This window comes from Nycticebus coucang, chromosome 8 (genome assembly GCF_027406575.1).
Source record: "Nycticebus coucang isolate mNycCou1 chromosome 8, mNycCou1.pri, whole genome shotgun sequence".
NCBI classification, from domain to species: Eukaryota; Metazoa; Chordata; class Mammalia; order Primates; family Lorisidae; genus Nycticebus; species Nycticebus coucang.
In genome coordinates, this window is record NC_069787.1 from 98114702 (window position 1) to 98127499 (window position 12798).

The window sequence follows — 12798 nt, forward strand, 5'->3', positions numbered from 1 at the left end:
GAAGCATTTTCAGAATTACTATTCAGACAAGAGAATGATCAAGAATCCATTATCCTACTCTATATAAAATGGACAAAACATGTCCTCCTACTTTCAAAATGAAATAGTTCTGCTTTTTTTCAATTTAAATCACATTCTTCCAGACTTCTCTATGCACACATATATGCAAATCAAATTTAATATTAACAGGATTGTGTAGTATATGTTCTTTCAAAACAATTTTTCTCTTTCAATAATAGCTGAAGGCACCCTGCCACAATTTGGCTGTGGAATAGCCAATGCTTAATTAAAGTTATAACCAGAAGAGTGATTAACATTAGCCCTGATGTACAGACCATGCTGGCTACCCGCCAGCTCACTCTGCCTTCTTCCCAGGATGACAGTATGCTAAGCTTCTGCATATTCTCAGCCAGGCTTCTTGACATACACTTGTAGTTCCAGCTATTCAGATGACTGTGGCTAGAGATCTCCTGTGCCTAGGAACTTGCCTGGGCAACACAGCAAGACTCTCTCTTAAAAAACAGCAAAAACAAAATTTTTTAATTTTAATTTTATTTTTTTGAGACAGAGTTTCACTCTGTTTCCCAGGTAGGGTGAAACTGCCATGGTGTCATAACTCACAGCAACCTTAAATTCTTGGGCTCAAGCCATCCTCTTGCCTCAGTCTCCCAAGTAGCTGGACTACAGGCACCCACCACAACACCCAGCTTTAGTTTTTCTTTTTCTTTAGATGATTTTTTTTTTTTGGTAGTTTTTGGCCAGGGCCAGGTTTGAACCCACCACCTCTGTATATGGGGCCAGCACCCTACTCCTTTGAGACACAGGCACCGCCCCACCAGCTTTAGTTTTTCTATTTTTAGTAGATATAGGGTCTGGCTCTTGCTCAGGCTGATTTCGACCTCCTAATGTCAACCCATTCACCTTGGCCTCCCAGAGTGCTAGGATTATAGGCATGAGCCACCAAACCTGGCCAACAAAAGAAATCTCAAAGACCATATTCTCTAGCTTTGCTACAGCTAGGTTCTGGCATGCCATGTCCAAATCACATCCTTACCAAGTCTTCTTTTTCCTAGTGGCTGGAAGGTAGATGTAGTGAGTCATTTCAGACCATGCAGAAAAGGGTGATACTACAAGGACCCAGAATAAAGTGACAGATAGTACTTGGGTACTGAGGACGTCATAGAACAGGATTTTTTTACACAACAGACAAAACTTCTCTCATTTCAGCCATTGTTAATTTGGATGTCCTAGTACAAGCAGTCTAATTATTAACCCAGACAAAATATCAAAAAGAGATTCACAGCCAGGCATGGTGGGTCATGCCTGTAATCCCAGCACTTGGAAGGCGGAGACAGGTGACTTGCCTGAGCTCATGAGTTCTATACCAACCTGAGCAAGCAAAAAAAAGAAAGAAAGAAAAATAGCTGAGCACCATGGTGTGCGCCTGTAGTCCCAGCTACCTGGGAGACTGAGGCAAGAGAATTGCTTGAGCCCAGGAGTTTGAGATTGCTGTGAGCAAAAATGCCATGGCAGTCTACCAAGAGTGACCAAGTGAGACTCTTGTCTCCTAAAAAAAAAAAAAAAATGAGATTCACAATTGTGTAGCTCTGAGCTACTTCCTATAAACACCTGAGAAAACATGTGCATTCTGCAAGGGTCTGAGAGGCCCTCAGGCACAGGGCTCAGGCACCTTTAAGTTGCAATATGACAGTGCTCCAAGACTTACACATATCTTCTGACCCCTAGCACTAGCCTGCTGGTGAAAAACACTCAGCAGAGACACGGTACCCTTTCTAGTTTTGTATTGGGTTTTGTATGCTTCAGTATGCTGCTGATGCTCCTCTACAACTCATAACAGTTAAGAGTATAGGTTAGAATAACTTAAATCTAAACTCTTTATAACAGTTCTAAAAATTTGTATAAGTTCTCATCTATAAACTGTGATAATACCTCTTAAGTTTAGACAAGATATGGTCTGAAAAGTGCTTGGCACTGTGTCTAGCATATGGTAAGCAATAAATATATGATTTTATTACCTTATGCTAATTAAAGAACAACTTTTGGAAGACTATTATTGATTGACAAACCAACTCAAATCTGAAGACAGTTACCTCCTTCTCTTCTAGGCCGGGCATAGTGGCTCACGCCTGTAGTCTGGGAGGCCAAGGTGGGTGGATTGCTTGAGCTCACTAGTTCAAGACCAGCCTGAGCAAAAGTGAGACCCCATCTTTACTAAAAATAAAAAACTGGAGAGCTCAGGGGCCCGGATACTGTGCTTGAAGTAGTAGGTGCACCAAAATGTCCCGTGGATCCAGCACCGGTTTTGATTGCCACATTACCATTTTTTCACCCGAAGGTCGGCTTTACAAAGTAGAATATGCTTTTAAAGCTATTAACCAAGGTAGCCTTACATCAGTAGCTGTCAGAGGGAAAGATTGTGCAGTAATTGTCACACAGAAGAAAGTACCTGATACATTATTGGATTCCAGCACAGTGACTCACTTATTCAAGATAACCGAAAACATTGGCTGTGTGAAGACAGGAATGACAGCTGACAGCAGATCCCAGGTACAGAGGGCACGCTATGAGGCAGCTAATTGGAAATACAAGTATGGCTATGAGATTCCCCTGGACATGCTGCGTAAAAAAATTGCTGACATTTCTCAGGTCTACACACAGAATGCTGAAATGAGGCCTCTTGGTTGTTGTATGATTTTAATTGGTATAGATGAAGAACAAGGCCCTCAGGTGTACAAGTGTGATCCTGCGGGTTACTACTGTGGGTTTAAAGCCACTGCAGCAGGAGTTAAACAAACTAAGTCAACCAGCTTCCTTGAAAAAAAAGTGAAGAAGAAATTTGATTGGACATTTGAACAGACAGTGGAAACTGCGATTACATGCCTGTCTACTGTTCTGTCAATTGATTTCAAACCTTCAGAAATAGAAGTTGGAGTAGTTACAGTTGAAAATCCTAAATTCAGGATTCTTACAGAAGCAGAGATTGATGCTCACCTTGTTGCTCTAGCAGAGAGAGATTAAGCATTATTAGTTTACCAAATCTGTGATGCCACCTGTCTACATGTTTGGAACCAACAGACCAACATTGTGGAGGCCCTTGGACTGAGAAAGGAACCTCTCCCAATCCTCCTCCTGCTAGGAAGTGGTTAGGGGTCACTATCACTTGCTGGATAAATAAAAGCAATCCTTTTGGAAATAATAAAAAAAATAAAAATAAAAAACTGAGCTTGAGCCCAAGAATTAGAGGTTGCTGTGAGCTATGATGTCACAGCACTCTACTCAGGGTAACAGCTTGAGACACTGTCTCAAAAATGAATGAATGAATAAAAATACCTCTTTCTTTTTGGCCATCACTAATTAAATGGCTCTCCTGATTTGGGACAGTGACACTGCAACTCCCTCAAAGTTCTCTCTGAGGTCAGAAATTTGCCCTCAGTTCAAGTTAGAGCTTTTTAGATACCATTACAGGATCAACAATCATGAATAGATCTAAATTTTTTGTTAACTCGCTATATTAATTGTCTATAGCTGCTATAACAAATTACTAAAAACTTACAGGCTTGAAACAACACTAGGTTATTATTTTAGTTCTAGAAATCAGAAGTTCAAAATGGGTCTCTCTGGTTTAAAAATCAAGGTATTAGCAAGGTTGAATGCCTTTTGGAGGTTTTAGTGGAGATCTGTTTCCTTGCTTTTTCCACCTTCTAGAGTGGCTTGCATTCCTTGGTTTATTGTTCCCTTCCTTGATCTTCAAAGCCAGAAGGATAGCATCTTCACATCTCTCTCCAACTGAATCTCTTTCTTCTCCATTTAAGGACCCTTATGATCATGATTACATTCGACCCATGTAGATAATCCAGGGTAATTTCTCCAACTCAAGGTAAACTGATTAGTAAACTTAATTTCCCTCTAGCAGAGAGAGATTAAGCATTATTAGCCACATAACACAACAAATTCACAGGTTCCAGAGATTGGAACATGGACATTTTGGGGCCAGTGTTCTATCTTACACATTAACATACATTTTCAGAACAGGTAACTTCAATTGCCAAGATTTTGAAGGAAATACAGATGATATTTTGAAAGCAAGAGAGGAAGAATGCTAGTTAGGGGGAACATAGACCACATAGGAAGGTGTGAGCAAAATGCTTCTCTGTGCATTTTTAAAAAGTGATCTCTTTTAACTATGACTGTAACAACTTCGCTGCTATTTAAAAGATATTAAATAATTTTTAAAAATATTCTTCCCTGTTAAGGAACTAGGGAAAGAAAAACAAACTCATAGCTAACAGAGGAAGAAAATAATAGAGCAGTGTTAAACAACAGAGCAGTGTAAAACAGAGAACTGCAAAACAGTAGAAAAAAATTAACAAAACTAAGAGTTGGGTTTTTGAAATGATCAACAAAACTTACAAATCCTTAGCTAGATAAACGAAGAAAAAAGAGAGAAGATTCAATAACTAAAAGCAGAAATAGAAGAGGGGACATTACAACAGATGTCACAGAAATAAAAAGCGTTATCAAAAATTACAAACCAATAAATCGGATAATGTAGAAGAAATGGATAATTTCCTAGAAACACACAACCTACCAATATTGCAAATGAAGAAAAAAGAAACCTAAATAAACCTATAACTAGTAAGAAGACAGAATAAGTAATCAAAAATCTCCCAAAAAAAGGTGAGTGAATTCTACCAAACACTTAAAGAACTAGCACCAATCTTCTCAAACTTTCCAAAACTTGAAGAGACATCATTTCCTAACTCATTCTATGAGGCTAGCATTGCCCTAACATCAAAGCCAGACAAAGACACGAAAAGAAAACTACAAATCAATATTCCTTAAGAACACTTATGCAAAAATCCTCAATAAAATATTAACAAACTGAATTCAGCAGCATATTAAAAAGAATATATATCATGACCAAACGGTATTTATTCAGTGAACACAATGTTGAATAGAAGTAGCAAGAGTGGGCATCACTGTCTTTTTCCTGATCTTAGAGGGAAACCTTTTAGTTTTTTAGCATTGAATATGAGGTTTGCCACAGGCTTTTCATATATGACCTATTATACTGACTTAAGTTCCTTCTATTCCTAGTCTGCTGCTTTTATCATGAAAGGGTGTGGAATTATGTCAAATTCTTTTTCTACGTCAACTGAAATGACTATTTAGTTGTTGTCCTTTATTCTGTTAATGTGGCATATCATACAGATAAATTTTTGTATATTAAACTATCCTTATATTCCAAGAATAAATACGAAAAGGAAATTAAGAAAACTCCACTGCCGAGCGTGGTGACTCACCCAGTGCCTTACACCTGCAATCTTAGCATACTGGGAAGATGAAGCAAGTGGACTACTTGAGCTCAGAAGTTTGAGACCAGCCTGAGCCAGAGCAAGACCTTGTCTCTACTCAAAAGTAGAAAAACCAGCCAGGCATCATGGCAGGTGCCTGAAGTCTCAGCTACTTGGGAGGTTGAGGCAAGAGTTAATGTTGAACCCAACAGTTTGAGATTTGCTGTGAACTATGATACCATAGCACTCTACTGAGGGGAACTCTGCCTCAAAAAAAAAAAAAAGTGAAAAAAAAGAAAATGTGATACACACACATAATGGAATATTATTCAGCCTCAAAAAGGAAGGAAATTCTGTCACATAATACAACATGCATGAACAACCTTGAGGGAATTATGCTGAGTGAAATAAGACCGCTTCAAAACTACTAATATCATATGATTCCACTTATAGGGGATATCTAAGGTAGTCAAATTCATAGAAACAGAAAGTAGGATGGTGGTCACCAGGGCCAGAAGAACAAAGAAATGAAGAGTAGTTTAATAGCTACAGAGTTTCAGTTTTTAAATATGAAAAAGTTCTAGAGTTTGTAGCATAATGTTAATATACATAATACTTAATGAACTGTACATATAAAAATGATTAGGATTGTAAATTTTTTGTTCTGTGTTCTTTACCACAATTAAATTTGTTTTTTTTGTTTGTTTGGTTTTTTTTAGATAGGGTTTCACTATACTGTTCGGGGAGGCTTCAAACTCCAGGGTTCAAGCAATCCTCCCATCCTAGTCCCAAACAGCTGGGACTACAGGTGTACATCACAATGCCTGGATCAAAAAATTTTTAATTAAAATAAATTTACATTTTGACAAGTAAGACTAAAATTGGACTCCCATATCATTTAAGCCATTCCTGCCAAAGAAAAACTCAAGTGCCTGGCTTGGCACCCACAGCACAGTGGTTACGGCACCAGGAGGCTGGCAGGTTCAAACCCAGCCTGGGCCAGCTAAAACAGCAATGACAACTGCAACAAAAAATTGCTGGGCATTGTGGCGGGTACCTGTAGTCCCAACTACTTGGGAGGCTGAGGCAAGAGAATTGCTTAAGCCCAAGAATTTGAGGTTCCTGTGAGCTGTGACACATGGTACTCTACCGAGGGTGACGTAGTGAGACTCTGTCTCAAAATAAATAAATAACAATGAAAAATATATACATAGATAAAAAAAAAAAAAAGAAAAACTCAATTGCCAAACACGTTAAACATGGAGCATGAACCAAATCCCTCCCAATGTACTGGTGTGCTTCCAACTCACCTTCGCTTTGGTGCCCTAATGAAGAGCTCACAGAGTAGTCTGCCTTGCTCATCCTTATAGTCTCGGATGGTGTTATAAAGCTCATGGCACACAGCAATCTACACACAGGAAAAGGAAAAAAGTCACCAAAAAGTAAACAGAAAACCAGCGAAGGCAAAAGGACTACCTATTATATCTACTATTCTTTAATACAAACACATCCGAAAAAGGCAAACAGAGAAAAAAAAAAATGAATCCTCAAATCAATACATAAGAACCAAAACCTGAAACATTCAAATGGTATCTATTTTTAAAATGATCTAACCGATTATGTTTTTGGCATCTTTCATCAGATTTATGCTATTTATGATTTTTTCTTTTATTTTTATTATTTTTTCTTTTTTTAGAGACAGTCTGACTTTGTCACCCTCAGTAGAGTGCCATGGCATCACAGCTCACAGCTCACAGCAACCTCCAACTCCTGGGCTTAGGTGATTCTCTTGCCTCAGCCTCCCGAGTAGCTGGGACCACAGGTGCCCACCACAATGACCAGCTGTTTTTTGTTGCAGTTTGGCCAGGGCAGTGTTTGAACCCGCCACCCTTGGGATATGGGGCCGGCACCCTACTCACTGAGCCCCAGGTGCTGCCCATGATTTTTTTTCTTTTAAACTAAGTTAGTTCACAATGCTGATAAGTGATCCAGCAGAAGGTTTCTCACTACATAGAGAATAAAATCTAAATTCCTAACATTGCTTACAAAAGCTCTACCTACTCAGGTTGGTTGGAGCTCACCTGTTTTTTTCTCTCTCCTGATCACCTGTCTGTATTCGTGACACATCAAACCTATCCCTGAGCCAGCCCATTTGCCTGAAACTCTTCCCCAGGGCACTGCGAGGTAGATGCCTTCTTGTCAGAGAATTTTCCAGAAGACTCAGGCCAAAACAAATCAAATCACATAAACTTCTCTTCATTGCACTTATTAGCTAAGAATATTTTATGCTGTATTTGTTCACTTATTTACATTCTACTCCCCCACAATGGAATATAAGCTCCCTGTGAAAAATGGACTTACTTCACACATTGCTATATCCCAACCACAACAGGCACACAATTATTTAATGAATGAATATACTACGTAACATGCTGATATTCTTGATTATTTCAAAATATTAGCTTATACTACTACTGTAAGACTTTTGGCTAAATACTTTTGGCCAAACACATACTTTTCATAAACAAAAGATTAAGACTATCAAGCTAGAGAAAAAGTGGAGAGGCCTTGCATCTTAATCATTTTATCATTAAAGGAAGGGTGGAAAAAGCAGGCAGAAACCATGTAATCCAAGTTACTCACAGGGTCAACAGTTGGAAGATTGGAAAGTCTCCTCCTTTTCCTGCTTGGGCCCGGTGTAGACACAGAATGGTGCCCATCATCAAAATCACCGCTGACACTGCTAGAAGGGGAGGTAGCTCTTCTTCTCTTGGAACCCATGGAATCCAATTTCTTCTATAAGAAATAATTAGTCATGTTCTTATAATTAAATTTAGACTCTGTCACCAAGCCCTCAGCTGGTCACCTGCCACCAAACTTCTGGCTCCCTTAGGAGAATAACTTGTTGCAAAGGCGTTTAACTAACTATAAGTATTTTTTAACTTAAGTTCTGGTCCTTGTTGCTCTAGTCTTGTCATTTACCAGAATGCTACACTTTCAGCTTTAATCAGAAAAAGTGTACTCATTTGTGTTATCAACAATTTTGAATGACTCAATCATTTCTGGCCCCAAATTTACTCTGGACTGCAGGTTCCCAACCCATGTGTAGTAGTATATCAATATGCTGGAAGTACTGATCTCTCAGCCCCTGAGGCAATCAGGCAGGAATGGGACACAGAGGCCTCTGGAGTCAGCAGCCTCATCTGCCTCTCCATGTACCTTATAATTAGTGACCTTTTTCCAGGAGGGCCATGATGTGGAAAAGAGCAAGAAGCAGTGCGTAAGACAAATGAGTAGTGGGAAAAAAGTAAAGAGATAGAGGATATTTAGCCTACTAGCATTTTAGATGTACCCTAAAATTAACACCCTAAAAATGCATTTTCTCCAATTTTTAAAGCAGGATCCATAAAACATATTCCTGGAAAACACTTAATGACACTTCCCATATATAGGCAGAAATAGCTAAACTGTCCTTTGAAAGTTTTCTGTTAATCCAAACTATTTCATTTTCAATTGTATGAGGTACTCTATTCCCCACTACTTTTGAAATCATAGCTTTAAGCCTCAGTAGATAATCTGGAAGAGCGCTTCATAACATGAGCTTTTTAGGTCTAGATCTTGGACGGCTGTTTAGAAACACATGAATGTTTTCTCGGTTTTGGGCCAGCTACTAAGTAATCTTAACACAAATATATGCATTTGACAACAACACAAGAAATGCAACCATTGAATGACCTACTACAGATACAAAGGGTATATATCCATGAAAAGTCCTGCAAAGTTTATATGCTTGAATATCAATACCAAACAGTATATTGTGATTTCAAAGGCCATTTTAAAGTTAAAAGAGAAAATAAATAAATAAAGCTTAAAGAAAAAATAGATCCCAGTTTCAATCACTGACACTCAATTACAGGAAAGTAAAACACCAGTAGCTGAATGATTAGGAACAGTAGAGCACTGGTTGCCAATAGTATGGAGAGTGATCTCCAGGAAACAGAAAACAGGACCAAAACAAGCAAATAAAACATCCTGGTAGGTAACCAAGAAACAAGAGAAAATTCCTATCTCTTTCTCCAAACTAAAGTACACATGGTGCTTTAAAACAGAATCTACCAGATGTTTCTTCTTCTAAGTTTTGGTTTATTACACAGTATATATTAGTTTGAAGTTGGCTAAAAGTAGCTAAAACCTTCACAAGGCTTAGGCCAAAATTTAACCAAATGTTGTTGCTTTTCATTAATTTTCTAAAAAGCTGATAAACTCACTTTGATTCACTAAGATAAAAATGTTAAGGATCCTTTGTAAACAATCTATGACAAGGACACAACTGAATTTGATGAACATCAGAGGGAGTCTTATGGAAAGGATAACAACAATTTAAGATGGAAGGGAAAAGGCAAGGAAGGACAGAAAAGGGAAAGGGTAGATGATCAGTAATTTACCAGCTTTACCAGAGCACAACCAGCGCCTCGAAAAGCCAGTCTCCTCATTATGTCTGAAGGCCAAGTGAAGCCAGTGGGAGAAGGCAGGGCTATATTAGTGCTGATTCAGTGTTAGTATATTCAAAACTGAAAAAGAACAGGGCAGAGAAAGGAAAAATAGAAAAGAAGGGTCAGAAGGAGTAAAAATGAGTACGAGTAGATAGAAAACATTCAAATAGAACTGCTACAGAAAGATAAGAGAACTAGAGAAAATAGGCGTATCAGTTCTCTTGCACCTATCAAACAAACTGCTATAAAGGCTCAGGCACTAACAGTACCTGGCATTTCTTCCATTTTAAAACCAAATGCTTTCATATGCTTAACGATGTCTCACTGAGATTCCCCTTTACTCACATGGAATGACTGTCAATTCCAGGAATGAAGCATGCCTGCCCAATTGTCCCCTAGTCAATAAGAGCAGAGTTCAATCACAGAGCTGGAATAGAGAGTAAATACATGTGGGAGGCTCACATGTGACACCAAGTGTTGGCAAGCTGGAACAAACCGAGAATGGCTCATATGAGCAAAGAGTCTGGAAAACCTCACTGCACCCCACCCCACCCCAAAACCCAGCGTAATTCAGAGAAAGACAACATTTCTTTCCAAAAGTCCTATCTGCATTTGGAAGACATCATATGTAAATCTGACAAGTGTTAAAAAAAAAAATGCCTTCAACCATTTTGTCAGGAGCTCAAAATTACTTTTATAAGTAATCCACTGCAAATCAAATGACAAAAAATGTAAATTACCATCATGTGTGATTATGTAGTTGAGATGCTATAATATCCCAAAATCCTTGGATCATTACTTTGATAAGAAATAGATGCAACTTATGGATAATTTTTGAGTATTTTTTTTTTTTATCCAAAGAACACATTTTAAAATGTATGTTGAAAGGTTGGCAAGAAAGTCAATGTTGTGAGGTGGGAGAACCAACGTGACCTACACTTGCTTGTAAGACCAGAATAGAAGTCCCAGCTCTTCCACTTCTAATTATCTGTCTGTTGTTGCCTGTACCTCTCAGATATGTTTCTTCATCTCTAAAATGAGAATAGAAAAGTGTACCTACATCCTTTGGACCTCTGTGACAATGAAATGAGACCATGTGCATGGAATCACTTTGAAATTTTGAAATTTCTAAGTACAACTAACTCCAGAACTGCATGCTCCCTGGGCAAAGGAACAGCATCTTACTAATTTTATTAGCCCTGTCTTACAGAATAACATTTGGTATAGCCTGGATGCTTAATTTATCTTTTTAATAAATGTATTAAAAGTGCATATAAGTGCGACCTTTAAAAAAAGTTTATTGTAGTTCAAAAGGCCTATAAGCAGCCTTTCAGCATGTTTTTCACATGAAGAGGAAAGAAACAGATTCTACAATTCTTTTCAGGTTTTAAAATGGTCATTATTATTATAGTCACAAGTTCAAAAGCCTGACAACCAGTAATAATTTACAGTGAACAGTAAAGAACATGTTATAATGTGCACCTGGGAGAATATTTACTCAAGCATTGACAGATGTTTTGACAGTACTTCCCTGTATTTCTACTGATATTTAATATTATAATACATGCTTTAAACAAAAATATTCGAAAACAGAAGACACGAAGAAAAAAACAAAGCACCTATTATCCTGTTCTCAGAGAACAATAACCCTTAACATTGGTGTTCAGAATTTTTTATATTTATGCCTTAGTTACTTATTTTTTTTCCAAAGTGTCAATAAACCGTATGTATTATCTTGAAGCCTGTGTTTTACTTAGGCAAGATTCTGTCAAGCTATCATTCTTTCTAATAATGTTTGCTGTCTGTCATATACACAAACAGTATAAAAATACAATTTATTTACCTTGGAGATTTGGGTAGAATATTAATGTGGAAGTATTTTGTATGTTCCCAAAGCCAAGAAAATCATAAAGGCCCTGAAAAAGATACTGTCTAATCAACCATTTGGAATCTTAAAATCCAAAATATCGGGAATCTGTTAATAATAAAGCAAAAATCATACTACTCTTATATTTACACTGTGTTCGATTTGCTTACGAATTATATGTGAAAAAAAGTACTAACAAATGAAAAAATCTAAAATCATTTTTGAGGAAATGTGTGTGGAAAGTAGATTAAAATGTTTTATTCTAACATATCTGATGTGTGGAAAGTAAACTAAAATGTTTTACTCTAACATATACATAAAATTGTTGAAAGAATTTCTACATTCACTATACTGCGTCCATTATTTGCTTTCCAGGATTTTTTTCTATATTTTTGCAGCTCTTTCTTCCCCCTTTAAATTACTTCTTTGCTTCCCCAAACCAGGAAATAATGCAGTTTTCAAAGCGCGATTCTTTATGGTATAGAGATGAAAAACTGAAATATCGGGCCTCAACTACAAATACAAGTTCCACTGACAGAAACACTTAATGAAAAAAAATCATCAGGGGAGTTTGCCTCGAACAGTCAAGAAACAACAAAAAAAGAGGCCCAGAGCGGCGGAGGAAATGAAGGGCTTTCCCCACCTGTCATTGATAAGGGAGACTAAGGAAAACGTTGACAGCTTTGAAGCTGCGGCTCCCAGGCGAGCGGGAAAGAAGGGCGCGGGGAGTTTCTGGGCCGTAGCACGCCTTTGTCCTGGATAGCAGGTGCGACAAGACTGCTGGGCCCGTCCCGAGGCCGGCCGCCGGACCCCGCCCCGCCCCGCGCGTCCGGCTCGACCGGCGCGTCCCCACGGCCGGGGCGGGGCCTCCGCCGCGGCTCCCGCACGCCCGGGCCCACACAAAGGCCCGGCAGCTGGCCGAGGAGGAACGGCCCCGCCCTCCCCGGGCCCGGCCTTACCCAGCCGCTCCGCCGCCTGCAGCCCCGGCCGCGGTCTCCGACCGCCGCGCCCCGCCCCGTGGCCGCCACGGCTGCTGCTATTGCTCCTCCGGCCGCGGCCGCTGCCGTCGCTCCGGCACCCGCCGCCCTCACCGCCCTCACCCCTCCCGGTGCCGCTGCAAAAC

At 39.1% G+C, this 12798-nt stretch overlaps 2 protein-coding genes across 13 annotated transcripts in view; one reads left to right on the forward strand and one right to left on the reverse strand.

The window, feature by feature from the left end:
* PBRM1 (polybromo 1) overlaps positions 1 to 12773 on the reverse strand; it is a 159820-nt gene extending 147047 nt beyond the window's left edge. For 4 of the 12 annotated variants that reach the window (XM_053600128.1, XM_053600125.1, XM_053600126.1 and 1 more), the window contains exons 1-5: positions 12635 to 12773; positions 10154 to 10293; positions 9761 to 9886; positions 7959 to 8111; positions 6626 to 6723 (exon numbers count right to left, since the gene is read on the reverse strand). In XM_053600128.1, the coding sequence (XP_053456103.1) occupies positions 6626 to 6723; positions 7959 to 8111; positions 9761 to 9808 (299 nt within the window). In that variant the 5' untranslated portion in view covers positions 9809 to 9886; positions 10154 to 10293; positions 12635 to 12773. The remainder of the gene's footprint in view (positions 1 to 6625; positions 6724 to 7958; positions 8112 to 9760; positions 9887 to 10153; positions 10294 to 12634) is intronic. The other 8 variants (XM_053600129.1, XM_053600127.1, XM_053600123.1 and 5 more) reach the window with 6 other exon arrangements.
* LOC128592254 (proteasome subunit alpha type-6-like) lies at positions 2271 to 3233 on the forward strand. The gene has a single exon (XM_053600143.1). It carries the CDS (start codon positions 2299 to 2301, stop codon positions 3037 to 3039), a length of 741 nt encoding a protein of 246 aa, XP_053456118.1. The 5' UTR covers positions 2271 to 2298; the 3' UTR covers positions 3040 to 3233.
* Positions 12774 to 12798: the final 25 nt, after the last annotated feature.

What these genes read in the sequence shown, in the direction of transcription:
- LOC128592254 (XM_053600143.1), top strand. Translation starts at nt 2,299, where the DNA reads ATGTCCCGTGGATCCAGCACCGGTTTTGATTGCCACATTACCATTTTT.